General features: G+C 43.5%; 1 protein-coding gene across 1 annotated transcript in view; it reads right to left on the bottom strand.

The window, feature by feature from the left end:
- The window catches only part of KCNK9 (potassium two pore domain channel subfamily K member 9), an 85,594-nt gene extending 72,053 nt beyond the window's left edge, over positions 1–13,541 (bottom strand). Inside the window, exon 1 of the mRNA XM_032694904.1 lies at positions 12,947–13,541. Coding sequence (XP_032550795.1) covers positions 12,947–13,535 — 589 coding nt within the window. The 5' untranslated portion in view covers positions 13,536–13,541. The remainder of the gene's footprint in view (positions 1–12,946) is intronic.
- Between the last annotated feature and the right edge of the window lie 455 nt (positions 13,542–13,996).

The raw sequence follows: 13,996 nt of genomic DNA, 5'->3' as shown, positions 1-13,996 counted from the left end.
TTAGGGAAAGGGGAGAAACCTCTTTGTTTCTGCATGACAGAATTTCCAAGGTGCATACTGATGCCTGGTCTAGCACCTCAACTCTCTTAAAGGCAAGTTCAGCCTTCACCATAACAAAGTCCATTGTCAGACAGCAAATGCTGCTGTACATTTGGTTCAGTACTCAGAAACATCCACAGAGTACATAATCCCAGAGGGTGAGGGCTGGGAGAAAACCTCAATAAACCATTTGACCTATTTCAGGATACTTAGCTCCTCAAGGGTTACTCAACTCCCCAGTAAGTTCCTGTATCACATCTCTCAGACACCCATTCCTAGGAACACATGGTTTGGAGGAACCTCAGCAGATAACCCAGTCCATTCAGGTCTGAGGCAGGCTGAAGTACACCAGGCTAATGTGTGTTGGACAATGGTTTAATCTATTCAGACAAATATCCCATTACTGGCACTTCTTAGGTTCCCTATAGAACATGTTACAGTTATTTTCACAGCTGATGATGAACATACATCTGTGGTGCTGAGTTGTAAATCTTGCATATTTATGTAGAAATTTCCTCTTTACAACCACCTTCCACGTGTTTGAAGCTGTTATTATTCCCCTCTTCATGTATTTCTTTTCCAAACTAAACAATTCCTGTCCATACTGAATATTGGTCAAGTTTTCTAGTAACATTTTGATTTTTCTCATCCTTTCTCAAAACACTGTGTGCCCAAAACTGGATCCAGTTTCCAAGATGAAGCCTTCCCACTTTATCAGCATGGTGTTGCAGTACTTGCATGTAGTCAGTTCATGTCATCTTCCTATACGTATGCTTGATATTTTCTTTTTCAGTGTAAAACTGTGCACTTGACTTTATTGAATGTCATCATATTGATTTCAGACCATTTCTCCAATTTATCAAAACTGTTTTGTATTCTGGTCCTGCCCTTGAAGTGCTAGCCATCCCTCTCATAATTAATATGTGTACTCTCTGTTCTATCTGACAAGCCACTAATGGCAAAATTGAAAATATCAACCACAAGACAGGCCCTTGTATGACTGTACATGTTATGTCCATCCAATCTGACAGAAAACTAGTGATAGCTACTTCTGCATTTTTTTATCCTATCGTGAAATTATCTGGTGGCAGATTTAGCAGGGGGATGCTGGGTTTGTATTTTCTGCCCCATTTACCCATTTACCTGCACAGTGTATGTGCTTTTCACACATGTGATAAGTCCAGCCACAGTCCAGTCCCTAGTCCACAGCGTGTGTCTATCCAGACTTTGTACCCAACTGTTGCAATTCAATCCAGTCTAGGTTTTTTTACTGTAATTATGCGAACTCAATGCTATTATCATGCCATGCATGCAGTAAACATCATGACCTACTGCTCCCCCACTATCAGTTGTTTATTGGGGAAAAAAAAAACAAACTCAGAAATGTCCAACCTGAGTCACTCAAGAAAAATCTGGGTTTGTTCCAGTTTGTCCCTCCTTATCCCCCAGGTACTTTCATGCTGATTAACAGCTTGGTCAAATATCTTTCTGAAGATCAAATTTAGGCTGACTGAGCATTAACTCCCCATGTTCTCTCCTGTCCCTCTTTTAAAGACAGGCAGCATGTTTGTTTTTCCCTGGGACAGCCACTGGTAGAGCTGTTCAAACAGCAGCCATAAAAAAACTGGTGACATAGCTAACAGTGAGCAGTTGCTGCTTAGAGAAGAGGTTTGATTCTTATCCAGATATTCAGCTGGAGACAAAATTGTAGGATGCACTAATAATCCCTCAGAGAAGTAGGAACCTTCAGAAAAAAAAAGGACAAGATAAACTTACATAGATCCCAAGCAAGATCCAAGACAAACTTCAAACAGCCTCTGGGTGCGTGGAACCATTAAAACTAAGGGAGGAGGAGGATAGTCCATACCTTGCCTCAAGGCAGAACAGTATGCATAGGGCACTCTTGACAGATGCTTGTCCATCCTGTTCTGCAAGATCTAGCAAAGAAGAGTCCATGCCCTCCCCAGGCAATGTATTTCAGTGTTTCCCTAGTATCATTGCTAGAAAGATTTATTTTTTTTCCTCTGTGGCCACTAACACTTCCTTGCTATTGTTTAACACCTTTCCTTACTCAGTGTACCACACTCGAGCTCTTCAGGAGCAGACCTGAATAGGAACAGTCAGGTTTTGATCATATTTTAAAGGGTCCCCAGACTGGATTCTTTTCAAAGAGAGCACGGAAATATTTTTTAACTCCTTATCACTCGACCTGCAGTCAGGTTCCAGCAAGTCACCCAAATTAAAACCACACATGCTCAAGAGCCAGCAAGTTCCATTGTGACACCTGTTGCTGGATATACTCAGAGTCAAGCTTGCATCCCATGCCTTTACCTTTTCAATACCACCAGCCTTTACTGTGGTCCATCTTGAGAAAAGAAAAGCCTCCTGAAACATTTAAAAAGAAATCTATATCATACCAAAATGCCAGTAGCTGATGTACCTACATCATAAGGACGCTGACTTCAAACATCATACAGCAACAGCAATGAAGACTTTCTGAAAAATTATCTTTGGTGCCAGTCCAACAAGTCAACCAGACCTGAATGCAACCCATACAGGATAAACTATCACAAGCATAGAAGTGGTATGAGGGCTTCTGAATGAAAATATCATTGGGGGGAATATTTGGGAAAAAAACACAAGTTAAGCCACTCTGAATCACATCTAGTGCTTTTCACTCATTAAAATAAACCTCTTGGATGTGCAGCACATTCATTAACTGACTTGCAACACCGTTAATTTGCCTATGTTAGCCTACATCGCTAGGTATCAGCTTGTGCTATTTCCTCTGACTGACAGAGTGCACTCATTAAGGCAAACACATTGCTACTAAAGTACTAATTGTTTTGAAAAGTGCCCTTTAAATAACAGGCCTTTTACTACTAGGCAGGATGTGTTTTAAGAGCTTAAGCCTTTGTTGCCAAAAGACTGGATGATCATTTATTCGTTTGTCAGACAAAAATACCAGAAAAGAATGAAAAAGCTGATAAGGCATAGCCTGAACAGCAACCAGGTTTCCTTTCTCTTCTTGGGATCTTCATTCCCACATGGAACAGCAAAAGAAGGGAGAAACTTTAAAGGAGGGAGGTTGAGAAGATCACTGAATTCTTCATATATCAGTTGAAAGGTCAGCTGAAGAATTCAGGTCAAATTACTGGGATTTCCAGGTGCTTTGGTACAGATCCAGTGTCACTGTTTTAACTATCAGTTGCCTAGAACCAGCCTTATCTCATTTCTAAAGCAAACAAACTAGATCAGGAGCTTGTATAGAGCATGTGGCAAGGATGGTGGGTAAATCAGTTCAAATGCTGGGAGAGACTTTCTCTCCTCAAATGTTGAGCTCCACGCTTTCACATCTCAAAATAAGGGGTTTTTTCCTCTTTGGCAGTCTGGGGCAATCCAGGTTTTTCACAGCCTAGTATATGTGACAACCCTTAATAATGCTTAAAGGGCATCCTTCTACTGTTTCTAGTCCTCAGGAGAAAATAATGTATGCTTTATCCTATAAGGAAGTCTTCTAAAATTCATGGTCTACCTCTGGAAGCCCAAGTTCTCAAAGACCACAAAAATGTGGGTGAGCACTGAGCCTTCAAGTCACCTCTGCAAGTGTGAGTTGTTTTTCTGATGCAAGATTGTAATGGAGAGTTCAATCATCTTTATTTCATGAACAGTTTTAAAATATTTCTGATGCAGTATCTTACACGACGCAGCCTGCATGCAGAGCCTTACGGACAGAGGTCCTTCCTGCTGCTTGAGTTGATTTTACTGCAGAACAATATTTCATATTTACCTAGAACAAAGTTAACTTAAGAACTAAACTGCAGATTTTTAAAAATTATTACTGCCATAAACACTATTTTCACTGAGTGAAGTCAGATTTGTTTCACCATAACAGTTCAAATTATTAACAACTAATAGCAACTGTTCTGTAGTTCAAGCAGTGGAGGTCTAGATCTTTGAAACAAGAATATTTAACACCTTTTCCTACTGTGTCTGTTCCTGAAAAGTTCCATATGGGTATGAAATGCAGCAAAGTGACAACTCAAAACTCCAGTGGTTACAGTTTTGTTACAACAGTTAATTTCTTATACAGTTTCCATAGCCTTTGATGGTTTAAACATAGGAGAAGGACATCCTCTCTAGAAGACATCAAAAGAAAAAAGGGTGGAAGAAATAAAATGTTCCATCTGCACCCAAAACACTTTTGTAAAGAGTTAGAGGTGGCACACATTGGAAATTGCTGAGAGTGCCAATTGTCTTGGAAGTAGATCTTTTATTTCTATCTTCCCTTCAATATGTCAAGAATATCCCTAAATTTGGAGTCTACGAGCATTTCCTCACAGCTAATCTCCTGCATTACACAATTAGAGAGAGCTGCAGCAGGTTTCATTGATCAATCTGTGCCCTAAAGCTCTCTGTGAAATTTTCCTGCCTGAGAAGGCTCACGAAGCCAGCGAAGGGAGCCATCCTCTTCTGTGATGGGAGAGCAAGGAGATAACCAGCTTCTCATCAGATGCCTTTTAACCCCACTACTTGCCCGCTTGTCTCTGAAGCTCTTTTTTCCTGCTGGTGCAGGGAATTGAAAGGACAATACAGTCTATTACCTTCTAAGCATCCTAATCAGTAACAAATACATGAGTCCTTAATAGAGAGATTCCTTTCACAGGCATTCGCTAATCACCTCCGTAATGAAAGCAGTTAAAAAGGACACTGAACCCTTTAACCAGCTGATGACTGCATAAGCCGCTTGTGGCAATTGGCCATATACATAAGGTCATTTAACTCTTTGAAAAGAAAAAACTCCCAAAAAACTTTGGAGGTTCTTCCCCCCCAAAAAAAACTAACAAACAAAAAAAAAGTAAGTGCACATTACACTTAAAAAAAAAAAAAAAAAAAAGGAGAAAAAAGAATCTCAGGGTATCAGAAGATGCTGGATCAGAAGAGGTTGTTAACAGTCTGGCAGTGATGAAAGAAAGGAAAACAGATAAAGAACAAAAAAAGAACCACACACCACAACAAATAAATGGAATGAAAACAACATTCTTCCTCAAGATTTCCCTTTGCTCAAAGGTTAAGGTGCACAGTAGACATGTAGTTTAGCCTTTCACTTTCAATTAAAAAAATACAAATCGCTATAAATGTTTAAGAGAACATACACTTTAACACCACAAACTCTGTTTGCTTCATTATTAAGGACAAATAAATCTGAAAACTGCTATTACAGATAACTTCCAGGAGTTGGTTTGTTATAAAATATAGCTCCTTGAATTGTAGAATTCTTAACAAATAATGATCTCATCCAAAACTAATGTGACTCAAAATATTCTCTCTTACTTACGACAGACTTTAGATCAGGCCTTTATTTTTGGGTTTGGTTTTTGTTTGTTTTTCTTTTGGTTTTGCCAAACATTCCCTTATCCATAGACCCTCTCACTTTAATCAAAGGAAGTGTTATAGCCACAACACCAAAAATATCAGTGTTAGTTGTAGCTTATTAAGTCACAGACACTTGGGAGGGTACAGGTAACGTGGTAATCTATTCAACTCAAAGTCAGTAGATTCCACAGACTATAATCCTGACCAAGTAACAAATTAAAATTAATTTGCATCACAGCAATGTCCATGTGTGATATTTCTGAAGTAGTCCATGGCTTCACTCAAAAACATCCAAAAAGAGGTGAATAAGCCTGCTACACACAGCAAACATCTGTTACAAGTCCACAGTTGAACTCATTAGTTCAACTTACAAGCAGCAAGGACTCTCACTTATTAGTTCTGCATCACCAGCAAGTGTCCTTGCTAACATCTGTTAGGGAGGAAGGGGATATTTCATACAGCCTTTATCCATACCCAGCCAAGGATCTTCAATAAAATCCATAGAAAGTGGATACCTAATAGCCTAAAGGGCCTTTGATAGAAGACACATAGTAATAACAGAGATAATTAGCTAGAACAGTAAATGATCCTTCATGAAATAAAGCTCCAGGTTCTGCTATTATTGTGTGTCAGAAGACCTAAGCTGCAGTAGTTTACTAGTATCACCTTGAACTCATTATAGATCTCTGCCTTTGGTTCATCTCCACTGTTTAATCTGGCTGTGAACTGATGCCATGTTACCTGACAGAGAATGAAGTGAGCTGTTTGGCAATTAGAAATAGTTCCCAACCTGAGTCTTCAGAAAGTCATTTTCTCTTCTTGTCTCTAAACTGAGGATAATTTTTACACAGAGGTGTTGTGAAGATGAATCACCTAATGTCAGTACAGAATTCTGCATATAAAGTACTGTGCAACTCCAGCTCAAAGCCATCAGAATGGCTTTCAGCATTTACGGGGGAATATGCTCTGGTATTGAAGGAACTGAGCATCTCAGCTCAGATTGCATTCAAGGAAACACAACAGCATCCTGGGCCATCCTTTGTGCCAGACCAGTAGTGTCTGTCCCAAAACTCATGATGTCCAACAGGAAAATTCTCTGATCATCAGTTTTTCTTTAGTCAAACCTTATAGCTGTGAAGTTGTTCCCAGAGAAATCAGAGATTTTTATTCTTTTTAGTTGAAGCAGGTATTAGCCCATAGCTAACAGCTAAATTTCTTCCCTTATTTTCAGTTAAAAACACCTTATTTCCCTCCCAGTTCTGCCCTGTGAATTTCTGCTTGGCATCCTTTTATCAGCAGGATCATTTTGTTCTTCAGCTAACTTCTTTCCCAAAAGACTCACCAACACCTGTAGCTTGTAACCTTGACAGACACAGATATTTCTGTTCTAACACTTGCAAAGGTACATAAATGGGTTTACTGCATAGAAATTAATCAATAAGCAAAGACCATGAAGTGGAGAAAATGGAACTTCAAAAATCTTTGATTTTCTTTCTCAAGAAAAAACAAATTAGCCCAAGAACTATTAGGGCTCAAGATGTAGAAAAAAGGATAAAGACTTCAAGAGGTCATCCAGTCCATCTTCCTCCCCAAAGGCAAAAGCAGCTATAATTCAATGATTCCTGAGAGATTTTTTCCTAATCTCTTTTTAAAACAGTCTCCTTAGGCAATCTCTGCCAGCACACAACCACCCTGACAGGAGGAAAGAGTTTTCTTCATGCTTAATCTAAATCCCACTTGCTTCAGCTAAAGAAAGAAGTTATGAATAGTTAGGAGCAAGTGAAAGAGCACCAAATACCAAAAAAACTGCAAGACACTAATTCTCAGTAAGGAAATCTGCTGACACCATCACCTAGTTCAGTGGACAGATGTTTCTCGACGTTTCTCTAAAACTGTTTTCTGACTCTTGCTAGCTATTACACTTGCACTGCCAGTGAGCCATACAGTGGGAAGTTGCAGGTCAGCATCACTCTGAGTTGTACTTTTTACTTGCTTATCAGTGATTTTTAAAAAGCTTTTGCTCAAGTGCCTCTGGCAGGAATGTGAGGTATCATTGCAAAACCAGTCGTCAAGAACTCAAGAACTGTTTCCACAAACACATGAGCAGAGTAGCCTCAAAGACTCCTCTGTGTTAGCAGAACAGTATTTTAGATTTATTTTTTTTTTAATCTGCAACAGACAAAGAAAATAGTGTGAAATGATCTTGCAGAATTTTTTAATTATGCAGGGGAGTATGTGGCTCACTGAAGCTGACCTCCTTCTTCCCTGGGAGATGTCACCAACATTCAAGTCCTGATCATCCAGTATTCTTCACTAAAGCTTCAGATGGCATGAATTAATACATTTGTTACTACATGGTATCTACAAGCATTCACCTCACCAGAAAATCTTGCCCTCTGCTTTCACCTGAGTTTATTAATAACTGATTGGCTTAATCTACTCTGTGCTTGTTTGGTTTTTTATATGAGATATGATCTTCATGGTCCTGGCGAGTCATGAATGCAGCAGTTAATTGCCCAAAACATTGTCCTTATTATCAGTCTTTCCCTTTCCCTGTCTTGATTTCTACCTTTCTTTTCTTTATTTTCATTGCAAGCTGTCCATCTGCCAGAACTCCCTACTGAAACCTTTCCAGTGGACTGGCTTTAAATATTACCATACATCAAAACCCAAGACCAGGCTCAAAACCCCAGAGGCTGGTCTTCAAGAAGGAGCACCATGGACAAAATAATTCACATGTGAAAACACTTTGGTCTTCTAACCCAAATTAGAGACATCATTGTATTATTAATTTGGTGGGTTTATATCCATTTTACAGAAGGGTAAAGTGATGCAGAGAAAGAATATGAAGACTCAACTGCTATTTCAAAATGGATTTAAACATGTGTTTGCTTAGTTCATTAATGCAGGTTCAAACTCCCTGTCAGGCCACCATCTGCCAGAAAAATGCAATGTTCTTATCTGGATGCAGACAGTTCCTCAGTAGCCAAACAGCCATCAGTAGGTGCCTATTCCATTCACCATTACAGGTATTGCACCACATTCTTAAAAAAGTATTTTTTCTGTGTTCACCAAGATAGTTCACTCAGCGTTTGTAGTAGGTTCAAAACTGAAAACAAAGGTCCAAAAGTTATAAAAAGAGACTAGCAATTCACAGCACAAACCGTTTTAATTCTGCTCCGCTTACAGTCACTTCTCAGGAAAAAATAATTAAATAACAATCTTCAATCTGTTTGTTGTTTCAGTTCATTTTAGGGTGACATAAACAGCTTTCAGTTCTTACATTCTGCACAAGCCTCCAGAAATATTCAGTGTTTACTAGAGTTCGGTGGTGTTAAATCAAGTATGACTATCACCCTTTAAGGCCTAAATGATAGAGTGATATCCATACCAATAACACATTTTGACAGTGTTGACACCTGCCTACATAGAAGCAGTTTACTGACTCTTATAGACCTGTAGAAAAAGACACTAAAACTTATTAGTAATCCTAGTAATAACTAGTAGTCCTAGTAATCCTAGTAATAACCTTTTATTTTCAAAAGTTGGTGTTTCCCTTCATGCCTCTTGAAGAACTCTGTGGCATATTCTACAGTGGATCTCATAAAAGACAAGTAGCTGGATGGAGGATTTCATTAAACTACTCTCATCATTTTCACTGTGTAACTGAAAATGGATAGGAAATTATACTAGCTAACTGAAACTAGAACAATCTTGAAATAAACTCAGCAACTGGTGAGAGCCAAGAAAAGCTTAATAGTTCTTTTTGAGCATCTGAAAACTTTCACAGAATTCAAACATAACCAAAACTTTGTGAAAGTTGATCCTTTTTTGTCCCCTAATGGATTTTAAGAGCAGACTCGTTGAATGATGTAGCACCTGCTGTTGTCAATCTTTTTGTTCTTGTGTCAGTTGAAGAAAAAAAAAAAGGAAAAAAAGAAAAAAAGAAAAGAACATTGCACTGCGGAGTAGAAAAATATGGTGTGCCCCAGGTGAAAAACAAACTGTTTCCATTTACTTGATTAGCTCTTGCTTCTTTGTTTAGTACTCAGCTTGACAAGCAAGAACCCCCCCCCCACCCTCCAATAAAAGCCAAATGCCATAGATTTGAGGAAATGTGAGAGCTGACCAAATCTTAGCACTTCACCTCACACAGGAGGGTTTCAGGTTTTCATGCTCCCTTCCAAACAGGTCTTTAATGGTGTGTTTTCACGGGAAGCAACAAGCTGCAGAGTTTGCCCGATGAGGGGAGCCCGGAGCAGCGGAGATGGACGGGAGCTGAATCTTCAGCACCACGGTCCCAGGGCGCTGAAGTTGTCCCTTCAGCACCACGGACTGCGGACATTGCTGGAGTTGTCCCTTCAGCACCACTGCCTGAGGACACTGTAGGATCTACCCCTTCAGCACCACGGATTGGGGACATTGCCGGAGTTGTCCCTTCAGTACCACGGACTGGGAGCACTGGTGGAGCTCTCCCTTTAGCACCACGGTCTAGGGACACTGCCAGAGTTGTCCCTTCGCTACCACATCCGGGGACACTGTTGGACCTGTTCCTTCAACACCAGCGCCCGAGGACACTGATAGAGCTGTCCTTCACTCCCCACGCCCCGAGGGCGAAGAGGGACCTTCCCTTCAGCACCACGGTCCGGGGACACTGCCGGACCCGTCCCTTGGGCAGCAGCGCCCGCCCCGCCCCTCCCGCGGCCGCCCCGCAGTGCCGCTGCCCCGGCACCCGCCGAGAAGCACCGGCCTCTTCCCGGCTACCGAGGGCAGTGGGCTGATGGGCCACGGCCAGCCATAAACGCCTTTGATTAAATTAAAGCTACAGTAGTTGAAATCAGCACAGCAAAGAGGTAATTGCTTCAGACATGTTGCTAGCACGGCAGTATCACGGAGTACAATTAAGTTAGACATAAATTAGTCTGCGAGCACATTCATACTGCTCGACTTTGTGGTCCTCTGATTCTCATCACTGTTTTCTCAGAAGGGAAGTTTTGTGGAGATAGAGGTACTCATCCAGATTAGGGAAGGCAAGGTCTTTGTTCATGCAGTTTTAAAAATCAGCTCGTTAGTTAGACACACTCTTGCTGGAGTACCTACTGACTACAGCATGTTCCCCAATGCATACCCCACTGCATGTGCTCCTGGAAGTCTGTCTAGAAGGTTTTAGAGGGAGAAGGACATGTATATAAGAGCATACACACAGATTTTAAAAAAAGAATTAAAAAAAGCGATTATTACGGACATTTAAAATCACTCCCCAGTGCAAGAAACACAGATAAGAACTCTTATTTTCCTGAGAACTTAAACAAATAAAGTAATTTTTTCCCCTCTGTGAGCCAAATTATTTTAGGATAATAAGAAATCAAAGAAAAATTCTCCATGCTCACTTTTAAAGACTACCAGTAGATCAGATATCATCAGGAAGCCACTTTAGTACAGAAGAGATGGTACAAAAAATAGCAGTGTATTTGGCAAGGTGCAGATAGCAACTATTAATAAACTTTTAAAAGACAGATCAGATATCCTCCCGGAGAAGAGCTTCCCAAATGAACAATTGTTACAGAATGTCTGCCTTTCTACACCATTCTTTATTGTTACTCTTCCTCCCAGTGGTTCCCTGTTGCTATACACACTTTTAAATTTAAACAATTCTGACATCCCAAAGTGCCTCTGCCTACAGAAATGCACGCTATTCTCTGCATGCTGCGGTGCTCCGAGCTTCCTAAACAAATCCCAGCTCTTTGCAGGAGAAAATGCTAAAGCTTCCCAAGCAAGTTGTACTTGTTTCCAGGTAAAACACGATCAAAATACCAAACTACTGTACAAACAGCCCTTTCCACCTGTCACCAACTGAGCTTACAAACAGAGCAAGTGTTGCAGTCAGTCTTAGGCAGCAGTACAGGGCACCAGGAGTACACAGGCGTGTGCATGGAAGCCTTGTTGTAATCCAGAGGGGTATGACAGTCCAGTATTCACTTAGCAGAAATAAGTGACAAGAGACAGGTCAAGGATGAGAGACCCAGCGGCCAAAGGAGGAAAGAGAGTTCTGACATTGTAATGAACAGCGGGAAATACAAATCATCAGCCAAAGTTCCATTCTACTTTATATTCTATAACCTATTAATATTTGCTTTTTATATTAATATATCCAATAGCAGAAAAGAAGAGGAAATTATTCCTTAAAAAATCTTATCTTTATAAGGGCAAATAGGTTTTATACTGTCAGATGATCTTTCAAAGGAAATTTTTTTACTGCTCCAGGTATAATATAGTCAAATACAAAAGTAAGTAGGTACTTGTCAAAGGGCAGTGGACATCATGTTATGCAGAAAACTCAGTATCTTCAGGTGGTAGTGTAAAAATTTCTTGTAACAAACCCTAAATAATAAAAAGACCAAGTCGTTCTGTATTAATAAGAGCTACTTTCCTGTCCTGTTCTGTAAAATGCACTATTAAACAGCCACTGAGCTAGAAGGGTCTTTTCAAATTTCCCCAGCTGTTAGGGGGCTAGAAGTTCTGGGAGAAGAACATTACAAACAGTTTCAGTAAGCCCACCTTAAAGAATACAAAACCAAGGAAGAAAACCTGCTCATCCAGCCAAAGCTGGAGTTGTAACACAGTTCTGTGTGCACTCTGCAGCCTCTAGTCTTCTTGGTGTTTATTTTCATGGCAGAGAAGCAAACTTTGTGCGAAATGCTCAGCTTTAGCTGCAGGAAGCAGGGAAGTACAAAATGACAGCCCATGGCTATGTCCACTGACTGTCCCTTGACCATCCTGGGAAATGGCACATCTGGGAATCTGGGCATCACTGATGTGACAGCAGGCAACATTTTGCCTTTCACACCATCTGCCCACAAAGGGTAGATGCAGACTATGACCTGTTGACACATCAGACACTCCAGCTGCAATAAAAACTTCAGGAACACATTGGGAATGCCCAGGAAAGGCCCAGCAATGGGACCACAGCTGTGGGAACCCCCACCACAGCCCTTGCCAACACCAAAACAAAGTTTGCTAAAGCAGGGCTACGCTTGGCTACATCAAGGGCTCTCCCAGCTGATCTAGTTCCCATGTCCTCTTCATTTTCATTCTCATCCAGCTGCCTTTTGCCCAAGTTTTCCTCATGTCTCTTAAGCAAAGGTGCAAGAAGGAGTGTGATAACAGGGCCCAGCAGAGTGTCACCCTGCCTCTTCCCCCACTCTTCCTTGTCGCCCAAGCCAGAGCTCCATGGTAGCCACCTGGCCACTGCCAATTCCCCTTGCCAGAGCAGCCCCACTCCTCCCCAGTGCCACCCAGGAGATGAAGGATCCATCTCCAGGGGAAGAGGTGCGGGACACCGCCAAGTCCAACAAGTGCCCAAGAAGAGCAATGAATTATATAATAGAGGAGGGAAGCAAGAAATTCATCCAGCACCGGCACCTTTGCATGTAACAGCCTCCTTGCCCCTCTCCCTTTCTCCCAACCCGGGGAGCATTTGCCCCAGCCCCGGCCGTGGCCCCATAGGGCCTCCCCGAGGGGAGACACTCACCGATGGTCGTGATGACCGTGATGGCAAAGTAGAAGGAGCCGGCGAATTTCCACTGGACTCCGGCTCGGTGCGGCTCGGACTGCATGATCACCAACTCCAGCTGTCGGTAGTCCTCGCTGGTGATGTTGTACTTTCCTTTGAGCCGGATCTCCTCGGCTTTGAGTTTCTCCTCCTCCCGCATCTCGTTGTCGGACTCCAGGGCATCAAAGACGGCAGCTCCGACCAGCAGGTAGGTGAACGTGCAGATGATAAGGGACAGGGTCCGCACGTTCTGCCTCTTCATGGCCGCCAGCAAGGGGCGAGTGAGGGGACCATGTCCCCCCCTGGCCGCCCGGGGATCCGACAGGCCGCAGCAGCCACAGCAGGGGAGCAGCCGCCGGGGGGGCTGGCGGCGCCCGCCGCCGCCGCCGCTGCCGCTGCTCCGGGGCAGCTTGTGCTGCGGCGGCGGCCGCTCTCCGCCCGCCTGCTCGGACTCCTGCGAGGAAGAGAGGCACAGGAGGCTGCTGGAGCGCCGGGACCAGGTGCCCTGAAGCCGGGAAACTCTGCGCAGGACCTGCCCAAACCAAGCCGTCCCAGTGCGCAGGGCCATCCAGGGCACCCCCGCTCCTCCCCAGCACCGAGGCCAGGGGCAGGGGGTCCCCGCCGAGGGGCCGGCGGCCCCGGCACGGAGTCCTGCGGCGGGCGGGTCCCCCCGCGAAGTTGTCGCGGCGGCGCGGGGAAGGGTCGCCCGCAGCCCGGGCGGGGCGCGGCGGGGAGGCGGAGGCCGCCGCCGTCCCAAGTTTCTTCAGGCGGAGCGGCGGGGCCGGGGGGGGCCGGGCGGCGGCAGCGCGCCCATCCGCGGAGGAGGAGCGGGGCGGCGGGCGACGGGCTCCGACCGTCGGGGACCCGACCCGCCCCGGCCCCCGGCTGCCTGCGGGAGCGCCGGGCGGGCGGGTCGGGACGGGCTGGGCGCTCTCTATTCTTTCCGCCGCGGTGCGCGGCGGGCGGCGGGGAGCCGGGCGGCTGCTGCTACTGCTTTTGCTGCTGCTTCTGCTGCTGCTGCAGGTGGCC

This window comes from Chiroxiphia lanceolata, chromosome 1 (assembly GCF_009829145.1).
Source record: "Chiroxiphia lanceolata isolate bChiLan1 chromosome 1, bChiLan1.pri, whole genome shotgun sequence".
Classification (NCBI taxonomy): domain Eukaryota; kingdom Metazoa; phylum Chordata; class Aves; order Passeriformes; family Pipridae; genus Chiroxiphia; species Chiroxiphia lanceolata.
The sequence above is the reverse complement of the archived record's forward strand: the minus strand, read 5'-3'. Positions and strand labels throughout refer to the sequence as shown.